The sequence below is a fragment of the Populus alba genome, chromosome 19 (assembly GCF_005239225.2).
Source record: "Populus alba chromosome 19, ASM523922v2, whole genome shotgun sequence".
Taxonomy (NCBI): Eukaryota; Viridiplantae; Streptophyta; class Magnoliopsida; order Malpighiales; family Salicaceae; genus Populus; species Populus alba.
Window position 1 is genome coordinate 11,717,735 of NC_133302.1, and position 25,319 is coordinate 11,743,053.

A 25,319-nucleotide genomic window follows, 5' to 3' on the forward strand; every position below is an offset into this window, starting at 1 on the left:
TCTGAGGCATGTGGGAGTCATTTCTCGTCGAAAAGGATGATTGAAAAAATCTTACATTGTGAATTCTATTGCCCAGCCATATTCAAGGACACATATGCGTTCTGCAAAACCTATGAAAATTGTTAAAAGTTAGGATTTATTTTAAAACATAAGGAGTCTTTAGACAATATTTTATTGACTCTTGAGACATATCCTAATGAAGATGTGCATCGTGCAATTCATGATTTATGGCCCTATTTTCATAAAGAATATGCTCGACATAGTCTTGAGAATCTAACTATAAAAGACCATGTTTGCTAGTTTTTAAGAAAATTGGATGGGAAGCCTATCCCCAACCCATAAAGAGTGTTTAAGCTGTTTTTGGACGTAACACCAAGGGAAGATGTGAGCCACAATCACAATTACGATTTGAGTCTTAGTTTGTGAAAATTTGTGTCTTTTAGCATAATATTTCATGTTTTTGTTATTTCTTATATATACTCTATCTTTTTACCTTTAGAACATTGAGGACAATGTTTCATTTTGGTTGGGGGAAGAGGGTAGTAGTTAACAAAAAAAAAAACCTAACTTTGTTGTTATTAAAACCATTTGACGAAACTGTTATTGTTAGGATGGCAAAGTAAGGAGGAATTTGACATGACCAAAAGCTTGATGTCTTCTCCCAAGTGCAGGGGTGTCGAAGTAATAAATAACCCGATAAGACTGGGGTTGAACCGCAGGAAGGTTAACTATATAAATTATAAATAACAACACAACAACAATAATAACAACAACAACAATAGCAACAACAACAAGAATAATAATAATAATAATAATAATAATAATAATAATAATAATTAGTAGTAGTAGTAGTAGTAACAATAATAATAGTAATACTAATACCAATAATAACAATAGTAGTAGCAGCAGCAGCAGTAGTAGTAGTAATGATATTAATAATAGTAATAGTAATAGATGTAAGATTGATGTAAGGATTAAACAATAATAAAAACAAATGTCAATGTTAGAGGATCCATTAATGGTACTTCAAACAAGTATATTATAAACTCTTATTACTCAACTGGAAATCATACACAAAGGAGGTTCCAATCAGATTATAATTGTTAACATGATTACATTAATTATCTTATTCGAGTAATGCCAATACTTGTAAATATTATCAGGTATTCATGGTGATAACTTATGTTAACAACAAATCAAGTTCCTTTCATAACTCAAGTGTAGGTTATATCATACGATTGGGCTATGAAAGTGCTAAGTATTTATTGTACCAAGGGTTGTTGAACACAAATCTAGATTTACCATTTAACAAGCAAGGTATTAAGAGTGAGCAAGATAATAAATATAAAACATGTTAGTATCAAGCATTGAAGTTCATATTGAGTTTATACTATACTTATTCTTACACCATTAGTGTAACCTTTTCACCTTGACATAATAAATTTAGCCAAACATAATGAAAGAAAGAAACATAAATAAACAAGATAAGAACATAATTATACAAATAAATGAAAGGAAATGAAAAGCATAAACAAGAGATTAATATAACATCAAATAAAACTTAAACATTACAAAATACAAAGAAAGAGAGCAAGAGCATGATCTTGATTTGAACACCAAGATGCCGAAATGCATGGCAAATGCCTCCTTTTATAAGCCAAATTTTGGAACTATTGATTTGATAAATAATTGTTGAGTGGGTGGCCACATCTTGACTTGGAGAAAATCCTTATCTTCTTGTTTGAATAAAACATCATTGCTAACATCAGAATTGGAACCACCTGTACCATGAAAGTTCTAGGAAATTCTCTTAGCTTTCTAGGAAAAAAAATTGTGGTCATTTGTACTTCTATAACTCGAGATATGCGCTGAACACTGAACAGTGTTCGGGCTGCAACACAAATTAGGACTTCTCCGTTGTTGCTATAATTTGGACTTGAAAACGACCTTTTTAAATCCTAGCCTCCACATGAAAGTTGTAGGCCTATGTCTTACCAAATATGTGTAAAACTTTGAGATCATTTGGACATCTAGAACTCGAGATATGACCCAATTACCGAATTGTGTTCCAGTTTGGACTACACCAACATTTCTTTTCTAAGCTTCACCCTCTCTTTATCTTCACAATTTCAGTAGTTGAATTCCTCAATAAATCCTTTGATTTATGTGATAGACCTGCATTTAAGATGAACATTTACCATATATTAAGGTATCTTATAGTATTAGACTTGTTATTACAAAACATGCTTTTATTAAGGAGTTATTGATACTTCAAGTGTAAAATGATGATATAAAACCTTGATAAACATGTACTTTTAAGTACTAATCACCCCCCCAACCAGCTTATTACTAGTCCCTAGTAATCAAAGTGTTAAAATAATAAAACAATTTGCAAGTTCCACAAAACAAGGCATTCATCATTCAACTTCCATTAATCTATCCAGATAAACAAACTCTCATTAAATTTATATTCCTGCTTCATATTTCTTAAACAAGATATTAATAAACCTTCTTTTTATGTGCTCAATGAAAACATAGATGATGGGGCTTTTGTTGGAAGAAAACAATATTATGTTTGAATGTTTAAGGTTAACTTCCTTTGGTTGGGATTATTATTATTATTTTCTTTCTTTTTTGTTTTTTTCTTTTTCTTTTTTGTTTTTTTTATTATTTATATACATATACAACTTAAAATACAATGCATCTTTAACCCATGTAACGAGTTTTTGGCTAATGACTCTCAAACCAATTGGTCTTAAGGCATTAGGTGTTGAGACACCCCTACGAGCATAGTAACTCGGGTTGCAGATACTGATACATAGATAGTTTAATGTTTGATTCCCTTAAGCTTTTCTCCTTAACACATGTAACAAGCTTTGGGCCAATAGCTCCCAAGTCAGCTGACTTTAGGGTATTAGATGTTAAAACACCCCTTTGAGCTTAATTGCTTAGGTTAGGGAGGCTACGAAACCAAACTTATCTATGTTTTTATTATCATCAATATTATCAATTTTTTTTTTTGCAAATTATATACCATCACTTTTCCTTAGTTGTTACCTTCAACAAAAGAACATAAATAATGTAATAATCCAATGTGCAACCCACAATCATATGTTAAAGTGTGTGTGTGAAAATGAAGGTTTAAGAATACTTGTTAAATGAGTATATGAGCAGGATCAAGTGATAACAATATGAGAGTTTGTAAACCTGAATATTTCAAGAAGTATTCTGATAGACCTTGGTGATGATACTTACTAAGATGCGTCTTAAGAGTCAATAAAATTTCCTCCTTACTCTGCCATCCTAATAAGGATACTTACTAAGATGCGTCTCAAGAGTTAATAAAACTGACTCCTTACTCTACCATCCTAATATCAATTTTGTCAAATGGTTTTAATAATAGCAAAAACAGTTAGTAAGTTAGTTTTTTTTTTTAACTACTACCCTCTCCCCTTAACCAAAACGAGACATTGTTCTCAATGTCCTAAGGTAGAAAGATAGAGTATAGAAGACATCACCTGAAACAACAAACAATGACGAACCTGAAACACACTTAAATAAATATAAGACATAACAAAATAATATGTTATTAATAAAACCAAAAGACTTAAGGTTTCACAAATGAAGGATCAAGTCTAATCTAAGCTTTTTACGGCTTTCCTTAGTTGACCAATTTAGGCGGCTCATGTAGGGATCAATGACAGGGATGAAAGATTGTAGTTGGTCAATAAATTGTTCAGCAGTAGCAGTAGAGATTATGATTTGTCGTGTCGAAGATGTTATAAATTCTTGTTCCACAACTTGATCAAGAAAAGACAACAAATTATCATAAAAACCATTAATATTTAACAAACTTATAGGTTTATGGTGAATGTGCAGTTGGGCCCAAGAGGAAATATGAAAGATCTTTTCCAATGTGCCTAGACCACATGGTAAAGCAATGAAGGTATCAATATGGTTAAACATGGCATTCAATCGATCCCACATCAACATTGTGGGGACCTGTAGTTCCTCTCCAATTGTTTTTCCAATGATGTCCCCATTTGCTAAAGCTTTGAGGACAACCCCTAAAATTTGACTGCCTCCTAAAAATACAGCTATTGACACCCCCCCCATTAACCCAAGGCTGCCTCCCCCATACACTAAAGGAATCTTTCTCTCATCTAGTACCTGACCAAGATGATTTGCTAATTCTAAAAACTCTTTTTCTTTCCCACGACTGGATCCACCGAAAACACTAATATTTCTTATGTGATGACTTGAGGAACCTGCCATTTCTACACACTTCTATATTTGATGAATGTATGGGTTGAGTAGAAATGAAGGGAAGGAAGAGAAGAATTTATAGATAAGAAATTGAAAATGCAATCATACCACCTATAAACCTAAAGTGCATCATTAAGTCTTAAAGACCAGTCTTTCCTATTAGGGTTCACTGTTTTCTCTAAGATTTGTTTGATCTCCCTATTAGCAAGCTCTACTTGTCCACTTGTCTGAGGGTGATAAGGGGTGACAACTTTGTATGTGATTCCATATTTCTTCATTAAAGAATCAAATGGCTTGTTGCAGAAATGTGTTCCACCATTACTTATCATGGCTCGAGGGATTCCAAATCGACTCAAAATATTATTTTTCAAAAACTTTATCACTATTTTGTGATCATTGTTTTGACTTGGAATTGCCTCTATCCATTTTCAAACATAATCTACTGCGACTAATATGTACATGAAACCAAATGATGGAGGAAATGGACCCATGAAATCTATACCCCAACAGTCAAAGATCTCAATGACAAGAATAGGATTTAAAGGCATCATATGATGTTTTGAAATAGATCCCAACTTTTGACAATTTTGACAAGTCTTATAGAATGCATGTGAGTCCTTGAACATGGTTGACCAATAAATTCCACTTTGTAAGATTTTTGCAGTTGTCTTTTTTTACGAGAAATGACCCCCCCACATGCCTCAGAATGACAAAATTTAATGACACTACTTACCTCATTGTCAAGAATGCATCTCAAAATATTTGATTAGGACAATATTTAAATAAATACGGGTCATCCCAATAAAAGTTCTTCACTTCATTTAAGAACTTTCTTTTATCTTGGGTACTCCAATGAGCTGGCAATTGTCCTGAAACAAGAAAATTAACAATATTAGCAAATCAAGGCATCGTAGAAATGGAAAATAAAGATTCATTAAGAAAGTAGTCATCGATTGGTGTGATGTCAGATTTTGAATTTATTATCAATCTTGACAAATAATTTGCGATAACATTTTCGGTGCCTTTCTTGTCTTTGATTGTGATATCAAATTCTTGAAGTAACAAAATCCACCGCATCAATCTAGCCTTAGAATCTTACTTAGAAAGAAGATATTTCAATGTTACATGATCACTAAAAACAACAACAAGTGAGCCAACAAGATAAGACCTGAATTTATCATATGCAAATACTACAACAAGTAATTCTTTTTCAGTGATGGTGTAATTCATTTGAGCACTATTTAAATTTTTACTTGCATAGTAAATCACATAAGGTTTCTTATCTTTTCTTTATCCTAAGACAGCGCCCACGACATAATCACTAGCGTTACACATTATTTCAAAAGGTAATGATCAATCAGGAGGTTGAATGACACACAATGTCTTGAACAAAATTTAATTGACCACTCTTTTTCAATTCAAGTGCTTCAACTTTTCTAGCTAATGATGCAAACTTGGCTTGGAGGTCGTGATCTAACCTAAGGTTATGCATACTTCCACTAGATGTATGAGGTTGAGTTTTACTTGGTGCCTTATAAGTACCTGTGGTGTCCTAATTTAAGCATTTTCGGCTAGCAAGTCTAGGTACTCCATTGCTTCATTAGGATCTTTATCTTCAAAAGTTCCATTGCACATCAATTCAACCATTTGCCTATCTCTAGGTGTTAACCCTTCATAAAAATGTGAAACCAATCTCCATGTTTCAAAACCATAATGAGGGCAAGTATTAAGCAAGTCTCTATACCTATCCCAACATTATTAAAATGTTTGTCCTGACTTTTGAGTGAAAGTGATGATTTTTCTTTTGAAAGAGTTTGTTCTGTGAGACGGAAAAAACTTCTTTAAAAATTGTTGTTGCATTTCATCCCAAACACGAATAGATCTTGGTCTCAAATTTTGTAGCCATTTTTTAGCTTTATCTTTTAATGAAAAATGAAAAAGCTTTAATCTAATGGTGTCATGCTACAATTTAAGTCATTATAGATGTTACAGACCTCCTTAAATTCCCTTAAATGCAAGTATGGATTTTCTAGGTCTAAGCCATGAAAAGAAGGTAAAAGTTGAATAATGCTTGACTTAAATTAAAATGAGATGCATCAGGAGGGAAAACTATGCATGAGGGTGCACTTATTCTTGTGGGATTCATGTGGTCTCTAAGTGTTCTCATACGGTTATTCTCATTATGAAGAGATTGATTATCTTCTTCTGCCATATTTTCTGAAAATGATGAGGATACCCTACAAAGCCTACCACTTAATATATGTGATCAAACTCTCATGCACGTATAAGAGGAGAATAAAGGAAGAACAAAGAAGAAAAAGAAACAAAAGAAATAAAAGTTAGATAAAATGAAAATGAAAAGAGAAAATAAATAAATATTATAATTTATACAAGAATTTACCTCCCTGGTAACGGCACCAAAAACTTGACACGACCAAAAGATTGATGTCTTCTCCCAAGTGCAAGAGTGTCGAAGTAATAAATTACCCGGCAAGACCGAGGTCAAACTACAGGAAGGTTAACTATATAAATTATAAATAACAACAATAACAATAACAATAACAATAACAATAACAATAACAATAACAATAACAATAACAATAACAATAACAATAACAATACCAATAATAATACTAATAATAACAATAATAGTAATAATAGTAGTTGTATTGGTAATTATATTAATAATAGTAATAGTAATAATAAATAGGACTTTGAGACGTAAGATTAATGTGAGGATTAAACAATAATAAAAACAAATGTCAAGGTTAGAGGATCCACTAATGGTACTTTAAACAAATATAGTATAAACTCTTATTACTCAACTGGAAACCACAAACAAAGGAGGTTCCAATCAGATTATAATTGTTAACATGATTACATTAATTATCTTATTCGAGTAATGCCAATACTTGTAAATGTTATCAGGTATTCATGGTGATAACTTATGTTAACAACAAGTGAAGTTCTTTTCATAACACAAGTGTAGGTTATACCATACGGTTGGGCTATGAAAGTGCCAAGCATTTGTTGTACCAAGGGTTGTTCAACACAAATCTAGATTAACCATTTAACAAGCAAGGTATTAAGAGTGAGCAAGATAATAACTATAAAACATGTTAATATCAAGCATTAAAGTCCATATTGAGTTTATACTATACTTATTCTTACACCATTAGTGTAACCTTTTCACCTTGACATAATAGATTTAGCTAAACATAATGAAAGAAAGAAACATAATTATATAAATAAAGGAAAGGAAATGAAAAGCATAAACAAGAGATTAATATAACATAAAATAAAACTTAAACATTACAAAATACAAAGAAAGAGAGCAAGAGCATGATCTTGATCTGAACACCAAGATGCCTAAATGCATGGAAAATGCCTCCTTTTATAGGCCAAAATTTGGAACTATTGATTTGATGACTAATTGTTGAGTGGGTGGCCAACTCTTGACTTGGTGAAAATCTTTATCTTCTTGTCTGAATAAAACATCATTGCTAGCATCAGAACTGGAACCACCTGTACTCATGAAAGTTCTAGGAAATTATCTTACTTGGTTAGGATTCTTTTCCTGCAAGGATGGGGCAACTGATTTTGGAAATTTTTTAGTTCCACAAGGATCTTTAATGAGCTGCAATATAATCTACAAGTGTGGCAATGATTCATTAATGTTTCAGAATCCTTTTTTTATAAGGATTCCTTATTCATCCTAGCTACACAAGGAAAGAAGGGCTTGTGGTATTTAATGACACATTAGTTATTTTTATTATTTTCTTTCGTGTTTGGGCTTAATTAAAACTTTGTTTTGAGCTAGGGTCCAAGGCTTGTTTGGATCAAGTTATGGGCCTTTTAAGTTTAGGATTTTTGGGTCAGTTTTGTATGGGGTCGGTTCAGCCCACAAGGGTAGATCCATTAGGGTTACTTTTAAGAACTATTTAAACATATGTAACCAAAAATTTGGCAGCTTTGATGATGATTATTCTGAATTTTTCAGTTTTAACGTGTGAGAGTGATTCTTGCATTCTTCAGTTCTTGAACGAACTAAATCTGACTCATTGAAGATTAACTAGCTTCGTGGCATCATTCTAATCATTCCAATAGTGTTGGTGCCTTGGGGAACTAGATAGGTTGATAAATCTAGATAACATAACTATAAGTTGTCTGTGTTCGATTTAATTGAATGTTTTTCCTAAGATTAACAACTTAGATTCGCCATAATTATTAAACTTAGTCACTTTACAAATTTAAATATCACAACTCCAAATAGCAAACCCAGTAGTAGATTGGCTTAGAATAATAACTTTGAGTCCGCTTTAAACAATCACAGGAAACAATTATAGGAACTGTCAGGTTTGTATCCAAATCTAAACAAAAGTGACATCTTTTTGAGTGGTCTATTAGATGCCGAGAGAGATCAAATCAATTGTATTCTTGGGTTTAGAGAGGGGGGGCTTCCTATGAAGTATTTGGGAGTGCCTTTTATCTCATCAAGGCTTAATGATGCGAACCTCGTGGTCACATGGTCACGCAACCCACAATCAAGATTGAGATCCGATCTCGGAAACATGAAAGAAAATAATAAAAATAACTAATCTGTCATTAAATACCACCAGCCCTTCTTTCCTTGTGTAGCTAGGATGAAAAAGGAATCCTTATAAGAAAAGGATTCTGAAACATTAATGAATCATTGCCACACTTGTAGATTATATTGCAGCTCATTAAAGATCCTTGTGGAACTAAGAAATTCCCAAAACTAGCTGCCGAATCCTTGTAGGAAAAGAATCCTAATCAAATAGGAAGTCCACAAGTCAAATGGAAGTAAATAACAAAATTCGTACAACCTCTATTGACAAGTATTGCGATTCCTTCCCAAACTTTGATTGACCTGAATTTTTAACCCAAGATATTAAAACATGTTTGGAGAGTCCACATAAAATATTAGCCCGATCCAACGGTCAGATTGAGAATTATGACTGTTGCCATAAACCAAGATTGTTGCGCTTTTTACGCCAAAATCTGAATCTGACCTTACTTAGGTCGTATCTTAGGGCTGAACCGTATCATTCCCTCCCTCTTCAAGAAAATTCACCCTCGAATCTTGAATAGGATTAATAGCAACTTCAGTAGCCTCTTGTTTAAGCCTTCGGAATCCCCTTATTGCTAACATCTTTCTCCAACAACACTGTATAGAAGTAGTGACTGACAAGAATTTCAAATAAGCACGCCGTACTAACCACTTGCGTGTACATACTTTTGAATGATAACCATAGTGACTCTTTTTTTTTGGTAAGCATAACCACAGTGACTCTCCTTCGTCTTTAATCCTTTTGGCGCTGTACCTCTTTTTCCCATAAAGCTTGAAGATCATAGAATAATTTTCTACGCTTATCAACTTCTCGTTCTAAAACCCCTAAACCATGGCTTAGTTTAGCCTAATGCTTGCCCCTTTAGGATTTTTTTTTAAATCACCCAAGCTTTTTAGCCTGGATTTAAAGTGTGGGGGCTCTATACATCTTATCCTTGTAGAGATGGGTATTCTTTGACTTATTGCATATAATGCATGAACTTACTTAGAAAGTCTATATCTACACCTTTATGTGTACAAGAGTCTTATATGACCTAGTAATTTTTCATCTTATTAATGTGTTTGTAATGAATATTTGTTCTTCATTAATATTTATGTAAGAGATATTTGTCCCTCATCAATGGTACAATAGTGAAATGACTCTTTAACTCCTTTATTCAAGCAAAAGGACAAGGTTTATGAAGTATAAATACCCCCAAACTATTTAGGTAAAATATTCATAAATTCTACATTATCAACATATTACACCTATTATTTATATAGAAACGCCATTTTCATTTAAAGAGTACTTAGTGATTAGTAATACAATTCAGGTTTAGCCTTGGATTACTTATAGTAAGCATTCAATTATGTGTTTGACATTAGTTGTTGATGTGGTTCAGTAAATATGGTTTAGCCTTATGATACGATTCAAGTAAGGTCAGATTCGGATTTTGACGTAAAACTTTCTATTGTCCAATTTTATACTATTATGCTTAACTCCAAATTCAACTATTGAATCGAGCTGAAACTTTACCAGATGATTTTAGAAGCATTTTTTTATATTAGGGTAAAGTTTCAGGTGAATCAGAGTTCAGAAAGGACTTGCGATATAGGTCAGAACAGGCTGTATGAATTTTGTTAGTTACTTCCTTTCGACTTGTGGACCTTCTATTTGGCAATTATCCTTTTTGTAAAAGGATGTTATAGCTTGTTTTGGGAATTTTCTAGTTCCACGAGAATCTTTAATGAGCTGCAACATAATTTTCAAGAGTGGCAAGGATTCCGTATTATTTCCATAATCCTTTTCTTACAGGAATTCCTTATCTATCCTAGCTACACAAAGAAATAAGAGTTGGCGCTATTTAATGACATATTAGTTATTTTTATTATTTTCTTTCATTTTTTGACTTAATTAAAACTTTGTCTTGAGCTAAGATCCTAGGCTTGTTTGGATCAGGTTATGGGTTTTTCAGTTTAGGGTTTCTAGGTCAATTTTGTATGTAGGTCAATTCAGCCTCTAAGGGCATATTCATTAAGGTTAATTTTTATGAACTATTTAAAAATATGAAACCTCAATTTTGGTAGCCATTGATGAATATTACTTCTAAATTTTTTAGTTTTAACGTGTAAGAGTGACTTATCAAAGATTAACTAGTTTCATGGTGTCATTCTATTCATTCCAATAGTGTTGGTGCTTTGGGGTAGGTTTTCATTGTATCACACTCCTATCAAACCTATTTTGGCTTTCTGGGATCAAATCGTAGGCCCCGTTTATTTTTTGAAAAGTAGTTTCTTTTCGGAAAGTGGTTTTATTAGAAGGTAAATTCCTGAAAAGTGAATTATTTTTTGATGTTTGTTAGTGTCATGGAAAATAAGTTGGAAAACAATTTTCAGTGTTTGGTTATATTATAGAAAATGAGTTGGAAAATAGCTTATTAATGTTTTTTTTCAAGTTTATTAAAATAATGAGGAACAAATCTTACAAATTAAAAAGTTGAATGAGAATGAAATTGAAAAAAAATCTAATTTCATAAATTATCTCAAATAAAATATATAAGAATCAAAATAATGGAGATCAAATTGAAGAAATAAAAAAATTGAAAGATGATGAAATTAAAATAATAATAATTACAATTTCATAAATTATTTCAAATAAAATAAGTAACAATAAAAAAAAATAAAGACCAAATTTGATAGATAAAAAATTTCAATTAAAAAAATGATAAGAGAAAAGCAAATAACAATCAAAAGTTAATATAAAAATCAAATTTTAAGGGATGAAATTAAAAAAAAAAGATTCAAACAAAATATATATCAATCAAAAGTTTGAGGACCAAATTTGATATAATCAGCAAATAATATGATATTTCTAAATTTTTCACAACTTCTGGAAAGTGTTTTCCGCCCAAAATAAAAGAAAAACACTTTTATGAAAATCAAGCTAAATTTTCCTTTGACTAGAAAGTATTTTCCGTTGACCACCTTTCTTAATGACAAACAAACAGAGAAAAGTTTAGAAGGTGGTTTCCAGGAAACAACTTTCCAAGCAAACAAACACCCCCTTAATCATGATTGTGGGTTGCGTGACCACGTGATCACAAGGTTCGCATCAGTTAGTATCACTAGGCTCGGAAACAAGGTCATATCTTTCTTTTATTTTTGGTTTTTTTAGTGTTTGCGTCATTCATCTTCTTGTTCTTTGTGTTCATGTCATCTAAAAAAAAAGGGTTATATTGCATATATAAAAAAAGAGAGATTAGATGAAATTTAAAGGATGATTCAATTCTGCCGCAGAAACATAACTCTTAGTGAACCATAAGCAAACCACCTCAGAATTAATTAAAACTTCATATTTTGTCTGTAGGGGGTGAGATCAGATCATATAATAAATTTGGGCTTATGTTGATATCTTTTGCTTGAGATTTTAATTTGAGATTCAATTCTGCCGCAAATTGATCATACAAGGGGTTTGGGTAACTAGACATATAAGAGAACGACCTATAAACATAGATTTTTTGTTTGTTTGGTATTAGAATACTATATATTAAATTTGAGGTCATTTGGAAAGTGTTTTGTTTGCTTACCAAAAAAAAAGAGAAAGTGTTTTGTTTAGTTCCATAATGAGATTTTGTCTTGCCATAACTGGTTTGTTTTGTGTTATCTCCCAAAACTTGTTTTGTTTTTGTTGATTCCATTATTGCTAGTATATTATCATCATATTTGGGATATCTCACTGTTTGTTTTTGGTTAGTTGACATATGTATAAAAGAAAAGAAGGTACAAAGATTATAAGGGGCATACCCCAGATTTACAATGTAAACAAATATCTTAAAAACAACAAATGGCCACAAGAAGGCCACCAAACAGAAAACCAAAACCTAGCTAGACTAGCTAGAGACAAGAATAAAACCAACCAAACATTAGTTTAAGATTCTACATTATTCACCTTTCAAGCTGTTTGGATCCTAATCTTTTCATATGTTGCTGGAATGTTTCTCATCAAATCGAGCTTGTTGCAAATGATCCCTTCAATTTGCTTGAAGACCAAATTCATATTTCTAGACATACCTGCAAAATCCTTGCATTCTGTTGCCAAACTCAATACACCATAGCTGCGAAACCTAGTTTACAAGAAAAATTTCTAAAAGTTTTACCATTCCAAGTGATAGTAACTAATGCGAATCTCGTGATCGTGTGGTCATAAAACCCACACGCAAAGACACCAATTCCCGGAAAGCCAAGTAAAATAGGTTTGATAGAAGTGTGACATAAAGATAACTTGTACCTAAGCACCAGTACTATTGAAAATGGAAAAACCCCCACCCAACAAATATTGATTCGCAAACGAGAAGTATTAGGATGACACGACAAAGCCAGTTGTTCTTCGATAAGTAATTTTTTGTTCTTTAGAGAACCAAGAAAGGGAGATTATCCCACCAACACACAAGTGTGGCAAAGAAGTTTATTGATTTGAAAATTATGTAACCTTACATGTTTGGTTATGCCTTTATTTATATTGACTCTAGACTTAAAGAAACCCTAATGGACCCCCTTAGGTGGACTTATATGAAGCCCACTAACAATTGACCCAAATAAATAAAAATAACCCAAAGACTAAGAAGAAAATAATAAAAACCCGAAAATTACCATCCTAAATATGTTAGAATCAAATTTGTCACCCTTTAAAACTCCCAAATAAATTAGGAGAAATCTGATTTGGAAAATTTATGTTGTTGCCCCCTTTGATGTCCTTGATTAGCTTGGATTTCCTTTTTTATCTTGGACAAATAAGAAAACAAATTCTCTTTTTTGTTTATGATTTAATTACTTTCATTTCTAAGTTTGGAAAAGCATTAAATAATCCTCCCCTTTTTAGGAATAAGATCTGGCCAACTTCCTTACTTAATTAGGAGAATAAATTGTTGGCTTTCTATCCTTCTAGCATTAGGAAAAAACAAGCCTAGCAAGGCTGGTATTAGGTCGGACACATCAGCCCTTTGTTCCACATGAATTGTGCTCTTCTTGGACCTCAATTAGATGAATTAAAGGTTGTTCTTCATGCTCCTTAAATGTCTCAAGCCTCTCTAGGTCCATTTTTCTCCATATGTTCTGAATAAGCTCATTCAATGCTTCTTTGCCCTATCTATCTCTTGTAATTGGCCCAATTGGCACGTCCAATAAGTTGTTGGCATGATTACGCTTGGTGTTGGGCTGATCCTTATCGGTAACTCATCCAATCCATTCATCCTAGTTTTTCCTCATTCTAGGAATGTCGCATTTGTCACAAACATCCCACCATATCGCTTTAAAATAAGAGCATTCAATAAACAAGTGGTTGTGATCTTCATTGTTAAGAAGACATAGTGAGCACTAGCTGGGACCATAGAGACCAAATTGATGTAGTTTATCCTAAGTTGTGAGCTTTTGTTGGACAACCAACCATAGAAGAAAAGAATGTCTTGGAATAGCATTCTTGAACCACACAATATCATGCCAATCAACCATCTAATTACGGATTCTGAGTTGCTCCTAAGCTACTTTGATTGAGAACCTCAGATTTGGCGAATCAAACCAAACAATCTTGTCCCTCTTCCCTATCTTAGGATAAATATTGGAAGGAATAATGTCTATAATGGGGTACCAGCCAATAGCTTGAGTGGTAGGAATTCTCCATTCTAAGTTACTAACCAGCATACTCACCATCACGTTTTTTCACATACCTGAATCGTAGATGAATCTCTTGCCGTAAGAATCCACAAGTGGGTTGTGAGGATGCTAATTTTCAAACCATAGAGAAGTTTCCCTTCCATCTCCTATGGTGTACTTCATCTTAGGTCATGTTAAAGATCTGAGCTTAAGGATCTTTCTCCAAGCTCAAGAGCAATTCTCTAGGGCCTTGATTTTCCAGAAATTTCTACCTCGCAACATATTGGATCTGATCCAAGTAAACCAGATTGAGCCATCTGAGTCATTGTACAAATTCCAAATGTGTTTCACCAAAGCAATCTAGTTCCATTCTATTATCCTTTTGATTGCTAGCCCCTCTTCTTTTTTAGAAGACACACCGAATCCCAAGCCACTTTCGCACCAGTACTCATATCCGAACTTGACCAAAGAAAGGATCTTATAATTTGCTCAACATTTTTAATTACTTACTCAGGTAAAAGAAAGAGAGGTGCCCAATAGACCAAAATGGAAAATAAAACTGAGTTAAGTAGTTGTGTTCGTCCTGCGTATAAGAGTGTTCTACAAGTCCAACGCTGAACTTTAAAGGTGATTCGATCCACGAGGCCCTTACAACAAATAGCCTTAAGCCTTGACAAGATAAAAGGTGATTCGATCCCCTTACAACAAATAGCCTTAAGCCTTGACAAGATAAAAGGTGATTCGATCCACGAGGCCCTTACAACAAATAGCCTTAAGCCTTAACAAGATAAAAGGCATTCCCAAATACTTCATAGGAAGCTCACCCTCTCTAAACCTAAGAATACGAATAATCTGATTTCTCTCGGCATCTAAAATACCACTCAAGAAGATGTCACTTTTGTTTGGATTTAGATACAGACTCATTAAAAATTCATGAGCACATTTCTGATCATTCGAACTGAGTTTACATCCCCTTTGCTGAAAATCATCTAGTCATCTGCAAAACAAAGATGGGAAATTCTATCCTTATTGCATCTCTGGTGGAACTTGAAGTTTCGATTGTCACTCATCTTGTGGAACAACCCTCTCTCCCTTTGGAAGTAACCTACAAGCTCACCATTGATGTTAATAGAGAATCAGCATGATGTAACACAAACCATGATCCAATCAATGACTATTTTAGGGAATCCTATTTTTGTTAAAGCTATGAAGATGGCAGAATTGATAAGAGAGTTTTAAGAAGAGAAATAAAGAATGTAGAGAAAGCAGAACAGATGACAAAGAAGATGAAATTAATCACTGTATTTTCTTAATGCCATAGTACATTATTGAAGCTGTATTTATAACTATTCTACAGACGTAAAGCAGTGGCTTTCTTCAATATGTAATAGCTTTCTCTAACTGTTTCTAACTGCCTAACAATATTAACTGCTAACAATATTAACTATCTAACAGAATGTTAACCACTTCATCCTATAATCTTATGACATGTGTCATGATCATGTTGATTGATATCTTCACATTCCCCCGCAATCGTATGCATGGAGGAACCAAGCATAAGATTGGAGCAATGGTGACGAGATAATGGAGAAGAAATACCCTTAGTGAGGATGTCTGCAAACTGATATGTAGAGGAAACATGTTGAACTGATCTGCAGAGGAAACATGTTGAACAAGCAAGTCATCTTTGATAACACGCTCTCTAACAACGAGGTAATCAATCTGAAGATGCTTCATCCTGGAATGAAAGATTGGATTGGAAGCGAGAGAAATGGCAGAGATGTTATCATAATGAATTAGAGGAATAAGCAATGGAACATGCATATCACAGAAAAGTTGACAAAGCCATGCGAGCTCAGCAGCAGCAATGGCAAGAGCTCTATATTCAGCCTCAGCAGACGAGCGTGAGACAGTGTGTTGCTTCTTAGAAGCCTAGGAAATAGGACTGGATCCTAAGTAAACAACAAAGCCAAAAACAGAATGACGATCATTGGGATCACCAGCCCAATCAGCATCACTGTATGCTTGTAAATTAAGGGTCTCGGGCTGAAAATGAATGCCATAATCAATAGTACCCCTGAGATATCTTAAGATTCCTTTAACTGCAACAACATGAGATTCCATGGGATTATGCATGAATTGGCAAGCCTGATTAACAAAAAAGGCAATGTCAGGACGTGTGAAGGTTAGATACTACAGAGCTCCAACAATACTTTTATACTGTTGTGGATGAGAGTAAGGCTTCCCATCATCCTTGAGTAGATGATGATAGGGAATACAAGGAGTGGCACAGGACTTGGAATGTTGTAATTCAACCCGATCAAGCAATTCCTGGATATACTTAGACTGTGATATAAACAAGCCTGAGGAAGAATAAGAGACCTGCAGTCCCAAAAAATATGTCAACGGGCCTAAATCCTTCATATCAAACTCCTGAGTTAAGGCATCAATAACTGATGTAAAAAGAGATGAATGACTGCCTGTGAGAAGAATATCATCCACATAAAGTAGTAATATCACAGTGCCAGTTGAAGAATGTTGGACAAATAAAGAAGGATCAGCAAGAGACGCCTGAAAACCCAAGCTAGGTAGAAAACTTGTAAACCTGTCATTCTAGGCACGAGGAGCCTGTTTTAACCCATATAAGGACTTGCGGAGTCTGCAAACAAAGTCAGGATAAAGCTTGTTTGTAAAACCTTGAGGCTGAGTCATATACACCTCCTCTTGAAGAAGGCCATGCAGAAATGCATTTTTAACATCAAGTTGTCATAAAGGCCAATGAAACTGAGCTGCAAGGGCCAACACTAACCGAACAATAGTTGGTTTCTCTACAGGACTAAATGTTTCATTATAATCAATGCCCTCTTCTTGACTGAAACCTTTGGCAACAAGACATGCCTTATACCGAGCAATAGAGCCATCTGCATTTTTCTTGATGCGATAAACCCATTTGCAACCTACAAGATTCTTGGCATGTGGCAGGGGAACTAAATCCCAAGTTCCTTGGGCATGAAGAGCATCAATTTCTTCTTGCATAGTAGACTGCCATGCAACAACTTTAGAGGCAATCCTGAAGGAGCTTGGTTCAACTAGAGAAACATCAAGAGACTGAACTATAGTGGAAAAAGCTTTCTTTTTGGAGATACCATTCTTGGACCTGGTTGTCATGGGGTGAAGATTTATAGGGGACAAAGGCAAGACAACACAAAGATTCTCTTGATGAAAATCAGGATCTGCAGGGGTAGAGAACTGTGTAGCAGGATCCAATGTGGATGAGGAAGACAATGTGTCCAAAGTGGCAGTAGTGCTCATAGTGGATTGGGAAGGAGAGCACACAGGCAAAACAACGTTGTGTAATGAAATAGAAGGTGGAACAAGAGGGGATGAATGAAGCTGTATTTTAGCAGAGGATGAATGAGAAGGAGAAGATGAAGCTGTAGGCATAGAGGTGTATGGGAATGCAGACTCATCAAAGATGCCATGACGAGTCACAAAACACCTATGAGTAAGAAGAGAAAAACATATATAGCCCTTGTATTGACCTACATATCCCAGAAAAAGGCAGGTGGAAGTTTTAGGCTGAGGTTTGTGAGTATTGTAAGGTTTGAGCAGAGGGAAACATGCACAACCAAAGATCTTTAAATAAGTAAGAACAGGTAGAGAACCATAGAGTAAAAGATAAGGAGATTTGAGCTGAAGAATTGGACAAGGCATCCTGTTAATCAAGTAAATGGAGGTACACAAGCATGAAACCAAAATTGAGAAGGGAGATGAGTAGTCTGTAATAAAGTGATTGTTGTTTCTAGAATGTGGCAATGCTTCCTTTCAGCAAGACCATTCTGTTCAGGGGTGTATGGATAAGAAATGTGATGAATAATGCCTTTAGTAAGGAGATACTTTTTGAAGGAATGATTGAGGTACTCACCACCACCATCACTTTGAAAAATTTAGAGATTAGCAGAGAATTGAGTGACCAAGAAAGCATGAAACGAAAGAAAGATGGAATAAACTTCGCCTTTATTTTTCATTGGAAAAATCCATGTGAACTGAGTACATTCATATATGAAGCTAATATAGTAACGAAAACCATCAATAGAAACAGTAGGAGAAGGACCCCACACATCATTATGAATAACTGCTAAAGGTGTTTGGAAAATTTTCTTTCCAAACAAGTAGTGCAGACAGATTTGGAATGGTCTGAGGTAAAAGGAATGTTAGACTGATGTAAAAGGGCTGAAGTGATTTTGTTAGAAGGATGGCCAAGACACTGGTGCCAGAGACTGGTGTTTACTTGGCGACCAAGATAGCAAAACTGATGTTTAGAAGAAGAGAAGGACTATGAGAGTTGAGAATGTGGGACGGATAAAGGGATATGATATAAACCATCTCTACACAGTCCCTGGAGAAGAACCCTCCCTGTAAGCTTGTCCTGAATGCAAAAACCAAAGGTATCACAAATAAAACGGCAATTGTTGTCTGTACATAGCCTATGAACTGATAGTAAGTGTTGTGATAGCTTAGGCACATGCAGAACTTGTGATAATTTGAAGGAGCACTGTGGGACATTCAAAATAGAAGAGCCAACATTAGAAATACTCAAACCTGAACCATCTGTAGTAGCAAAAGTTTCTGATCCGGTGAAAGGAGTGGCTAGATTGAGGTGAGCTAAATCAGAAGTCATATGAGTAGTTGCTCCAGTATCAGCAACCCAAAATTGCTCAGTAGAATCAGAAGAAAGGAAATTTGCATGCATTGCACTAAGATTAGAGGAAGGTGGTTTGCCTTGATAAGAAAAGTTGCCTCTGTGATAGCACTGGATAGCCGAATAACCACATTTCCAACAAATATGACATTGGATTGAAGAGGTAGAAGAAGGGGACTGATTATGCCGCTGATAGCAATCAGCAGCTACATGGCCTTTCTTGCTGTAAATTTGACAAATGGGAAGATCACTACCTGGACCAAGAATACCAGGACTAGAAAAAGGAAATTGATGACGTCTTGGACCCGATTGATAATGCCCACGGCTTCGTCCATGTCATGATGCGGACCAGCCTAGAAACACCAGCAAGGTTACATGTTCCAAATGGACCAGTGACTCGGTCCAAGACAAAGACATTGAAAGACACATTGAATGCATTGGTTTTAAAGGTTTCCACCAAGTCAGAATTGGAAGGTCCATTGGAGTATCAAGAGGAGATCCTAGTATATCTTATCCATGTGCAAGAGGGGTCCAATACAACCTTATTTGGGCTATGAGATGAGGACAATAAAGGAAACAAAAGAATCCTACTACAACTTGGAAACAACATGGTGGCTACCTTTTCCTTTTATTTCTAGGATTAAGGGCTACATGGGCTATAAATAAGCCTTCAATAAGTTCTGTACTATTTTAGTTCATTCTCTTCTTCTCATGGCAGAACATGGATTTAATATTAGGGGCTTTATTTTATTTTGTTAGCTACAGCCCAAGGCTTGTTTGGGCTTAATTAATACTTTGTTTTAAGCTAGGATCCAAGGCTTGTTTGGATTAAGTTATGGGCTTATCAGTTTAGGTTTTTGGGCCAGTTTTGAGTGGACCTCATATAAGTCCACATAAGGGGTCCATTAGGGTTAACTTTTCAAGAACTATTTAAACTCATGTAGGCCAAAATTTCAGCAGCTTTGATGAATATTATTCTGAATGTTTCAGTTTTAACGTGTGAGAGTGATTCTTGCATTCTTCAGTTCTTGAACGAACTAAATCTGACTTATTCTTCAATTGTACGTGGGCTAGTCATATGGACAGATTGGAAACATGTATACGTGAAGCGAAAGTGGATGATCTTCGGTATTCAGGTATGCATTATACTTGGACGAACCAATGTCCTGAGAATATGATTATGCGAAAACTAGATAAAGTGCTTGTGAATGAGAAGTGGAATATGCGCTTCCCATTGTCGGAAGCGAGATTCTTGCCTGCTGGTATGTCAGATCATTCTCCCATAGCAAAAGTTTCGTCCATGTTATTGACCCTCCAAAGTCTTTGGATCCTTATGTTTTCATCAGTTTGTTGAACATTCCTCATCAAAACAAGCTTATCGCGAATGATACATTCGATTTGATCAAAAACCAAATTCAAAGCTTTAGACACATCTGCAAAGATCCTTGCGTTCCGTTCTTGCCAGATACAATACACTGTAGCTGCGAAACCCAGTTTACGAGAAAAGTTGACGAAACTTTTGCCATGCCAAGAGACAGTGGCCAATCGAATCCATTCATCCAAGCTTTTTGTCATTCTTGGAATGTCGCATCTGTCACAAACATTCCACCATAATGCTTTCGTAAAGGAGCATTCAAAGAAATCTGCCAAATTGTTAGAGAGGTTAGAGAGGAAAGATACAAAGGGGCGGTGCTCCGACAGCCATATCTCTGGCGACCATCGTTGGATCAAGCCAAGATTTGGTTATGTTGTGCACTGAACTATTGTCTACATTCTGACCGGAGGGATCTTCTAAAGGTGCTGCCGTTTAAGAAATTTGGACAATTGAAATTTTCTGGAAAACCCCCTAGTGCTGTCAGAGTCGCCAGCCGATTTTGCCTTGTTATACCGTTGGATCCAGACTATGTTTTGGTATGTTGTGAACATCTAAATTCATGGTTGTTAAAAATGCGTTTTAACTCGTAAAATCGTCCGATTTTACGAGTTCAAACACCAAAAACGTTTAGAATCGGGGTTAAAACTCGAAAACCAGCAAAATCGGGTTGACTCGGTCAAACTCGCATAAAAACGGTCTGACTCGGAAAAAACATTAAAATCGGACCGTGTTAACGAGTTAAGAAAATTTTTCACTTTCTCAGTTTCTCCACTGTTTCACCATGACTTTGACAAAGACACAGAGTAACTACAACTCTCACACAGTCACACTCTCCCAATCCCAGAATCCCTTTCTCCCCTTTTCCCTTTCCCCTTTCCCCAGCAAATTAAAAAATCACTCCCCCGATCCGGAGCGTCTCGCTAAGGACGAAGGTAAGAATTGATTCCCAATCCCAAGCTTTGTTTTTTCTATGTAATGGTGCTGATTAGAGACAAATTATATAGGAATTATGTGCTGCATTATCTAGGATTATCTAGATTCTAGGCTTCTGGGCATTCTACATTTCTACGATACTTTGTTTGTTGCTGGAGTGCTGGGTATTTTTTCGGAAGGGGATTATCTAGGATTCTGAATCTGTGTTTGATCTTACTGCTTTGGTGTTGTAGATTCTGCAATTTTGTATAGACAACGAAGCATTCCAGCCAAGAAAAGTCTGCTGCATTCTTGTATGAACGTGGAAACTCCTTGTAAGTTGTAAGTTCACTACCAAGGCACTTCCATGGATCTGGTTTTCTTTTTCCATCAGTAGCTTTTTTCCTGTTTGTGTTTTTAATTTATCCAGTCAAGTTCATTGTTTTACTAGCTAGTAGGGCCTTGAAATATTATATTCTCGTTGAAATTTGAGAGTCCAAGACGTGTTGATGAAATGCATGTATCTGTTGATAAGCATGAAAATTTTCAAATGTGAATGAAAGAAAAGAGAGTGTGTGTGTGGCACCTGCCTTTTGTAGTGCTTCTGTTGCAGTCTTGGATTGGAAATTTGGAATGCCTTTTGTACTAAAGGAAAGAAGGATTAAAAAGCAAGATATCTCTACTGTTAATTATATTAAAATTTTCAAGGCATCCCATTTTCTCATCCTTCGAGAAGTTGAAATCCCGACTGCTAGCCCTTACAGTTTCATCTTTACCACTAACTATTTATGGCATTTTTTTTATTAATTTCAATGCAAAAAAGAGGATTACAAATTTACAATACTGCATTTTCCTTTACCTCTGCTACTTTAAGAGTATTTTCAATCCTGTTATGATCATCTTTCGAATCATGCGGTACTTTGTGCTGACCTTTATTCCCCATGAAGAACTGGCTTTTCTGTGGCACTATGAACTAATTCTCTGTGTTCATGAACCATGACATCCAAGAAGTGTAATTAGCTTCGTCATACACGGCATCAGCTATCACCATTTTAGATTTTACAACAGAACTATTTTAATACATATATATGTTTGGCCTTCTGGAATTAAGCACGAGGAATTATCATTTGATCTATGCATTCAAGCAAGATAAGGATGAATCCTGAATGGGTTAAATAATAGGAAAAGACCATGGAAATTTTCATTATTGTAGGATACAATGATTGTATAGAAAGACAATAGGAAAAGACCATGGAAATTTTCATTTTTTTTACTCGTCAAATAAGTTCTGCTAACATTTAAAATTCCTTTCCAGCATCATTCATGCCCTCGTGAAACACATCATCTCTTGTTTTCGGCTTCTGTGAAACATGGAGTCCCGGGGCCTTGTAGCTTCAGGCTGGCAACTATTGTCCACGTGAATTCTATTTGCAAGTTGTGCTGAATAGTTGCTTCTTTTTTTTTTATTATTATTCTTGAACTGCAGGTTTCATGGCATCTAAAAAAACTAACAGTGGCAATAGACTTGATGTGGGATGGCAATATGGTATAGATGTTGATAAGAATTCAAGAAGGGTGCAGTGCAAGTATTGTCAGAAAATTATCAGTGAAGGTATTTACCGTTTCAAGCATCATTTGGCTTGCACTCGAAAGGATGTTGATCCATGCCAACAAGTACCGGAAGATGTAAAGAAGATGATGTTGAATGTTTTGGTGAAAAATCAAGAAGCAGCTGAGAAAAAAAGAAAGGCTTTCCAATATATTGGAAAAGATGAAGATAATGATGAAGGGAATGAAATTACCTCAGTGGACAAAGGAAAAAGAGTAGTAAGTGGGAGTGGAAGTACACAAACCACCATCAATCAGCTGCTAAAAAGGGATGTTAGAGAAGAAGCATGTCGACAAATTGCAAGATTTTTCTACACCAGTGCAATTCCATTTAACTGTGTGAAAAACCCTGAATTTGTTAAGGCACTTGAATTGGTTGCAAAGCATGGGCCAGGTTTTAAGCCTCCGTCTTACCATGATATTAGAGAAAAGTATTTGAAGCAAGAAGTAGATCACACAATCAACTTGCTTGAGGAGTACAAGGTAGAATGGAAAAAAATAGGTTGCTCAATAATGTCTGATGGATGGACTGATAAGAAAAGGCGTTCTATTTGCAACTTCTTGGTTAATAGTCCTAAAGGGACAATTTTTTTATCATCGGTAGATACCTCAAATATATCCAAGACTGCTGATAAGGTATTTGAGATGTTGGATGCTATTGTGGAGAGGATTGGAGAGGAAAATGTGGTGCAAGTAGTCACTGACAATGCTGCAAATTATAAGGCAGCAGAGCAATTGTTGATGGGAAAAAGAAAAAGATTGTTTTGGACACCATGTGCTGCCCATTGTATTGACTTGATATTGGAAGATTTTGAGAAGAAACTAGAGGTCCATCAAGTAACTATTGCTAATGGGAGGAGAATCACCTCATACATATATTCAAGAACTATTCTCATTTCCATGCTCAGACACTTTACAAAAGGAAAGGATTTGATTAGGCCTGCTGCCACTAGATTTGCTACTGCATACTTAACTCTTGGATGTTTGAGTGATTGAAAGATACAATTGATGACAATGTTTACTTCCACCCAATGGAGGTCATGTAGGTTTTCAAAAACAGAAGAAGGGAAGCGAATTCAAAGTTGTATTTTGGACAACAAGTTTTGGCATGATGTTACTACATGTATTAAAGCAGCATATCCTTTGATAAAAGTTCTTCGATTAGTTGATTCAGATGAAAAACCAGCTATGGGTTTTATATATGAAGCAATGGATCAAGCAAAAGAGAAGATACAAGTGAATTTTGGTTCTGTGAAAAAAAGGTATTGATTATATATATTGCTAATTATTTATTTACTACTATCAGTTGATTATAATGTTTATCAGCTAGGTCATATAATGTTGATGATAATATTCTTATTTTTATTTTGTAGTTATATGCCTATATGGAATATCATTGATGCAAGATGAGAGCTTCAACTTCATAGACCTTTACATGCAGCAACATATTATTTGAATCCTCATTATCATTATAATTCTAATTTTAAAGTTAATGCCAACATTAAAATTGGATTATATCAATGCTTAGAAAAGATGGTGCCCAATGCAAGTGAAAGGTGTAAAATTGACTTGCAACTTGATTCATTCAAGGATGCAAGTGGGTTGTTCGGTATCGAGGCTGCCAAGATAACAAGGGATAAAAAGACTCCAGCTAAATGGTGGGATTCTTATGGGGATGAATGTCCAGAGCTACAAAAATTTGCAATTCGAGTTTTAAGCTTGACTTGTAGTTCATCTGGATGCGAGCGAAACTAGAGTGCATTTGAGATGGTAAGTTTTTTCCTTTTTAATTTTAATGTTTTTATATTTTATAAGAATCTTATATGGTATTAATTTGAATTTCTTACATAGGTTCATACAAAACGAAGAAATCGTTTACACCAGAAAAAAATGAATGACTTGGTATTTGTAATGTGCAATCTGAAATTAAATGATAACCAAGTCAAAAGGCAAGCTAATGATTTTGGTGAAGTTTTTGATCATCTCTCATCTGATGATGATTGGATAATCGAGGGAGAGAAACATGATGGTTCATCCAACTTTGACTTGCTTGGTGTCATTGATAGTGCAACACGAAGGAAAAACAGCAAAGAAGATGAAAGTGATGATGAAGAAAATCTTAATGATGCTGGGATGGAGTGTCATGGAACTGAAGATGATTTAGAGATTCAGAATGATGTCAATCCAAATCATTCAAGGAGCTTGGAGTTAAATATTGTTGACAATATTGGTGTTGG

At 34.9% G+C, this 25,319-nt stretch overlaps 1 protein-coding gene across 1 annotated transcript; it reads left to right on the forward strand.

Moving 5' to 3' along the window:
* Nucleotides 1–21,343: 21,343 nt before the first annotated feature.
* LOC118037018 (uncharacterized) lies at nt 21,344–24,078 on the forward strand. Its single transcript, XM_073406580.1, has 4 exons — nt 21,344–21,494; nt 21,729–21,809; nt 22,961–23,086; nt 23,282–24,078. Exons 1-4 carry the CDS (start codon nt 21,344–21,346, stop codon nt 24,076–24,078), a joined length of 1,155 nt encoding a protein of 384 aa, XP_073262681.1.
* Nucleotides 24,079–25,319: the final 1,241 nt, after the last annotated feature.

Bases quoted from the DNA above. Each gene is read 5' to 3' on its own strand.
- LOC118037018 (XM_073406580.1), top strand. From the start codon at position 21,344: ATGACTTTGACAAAGACACAGAGTAACTACAACTCTCACACAGTCACA. The intron at 21,495-21,728 runs GTAAGAATTGAT...TTGGTGTTGTAG, and splicing joins GCGTCTCGCTAAGGACGAAG to ATTCTGCAATTTTGTATAGA. The intron at 21,810-22,960 runs GTAAGTTGTAAG...CTTGAACTGCAG, and splicing joins TATGAACGTGGAAACTCCTT to GTTTCATGGCATCTAAAAAA.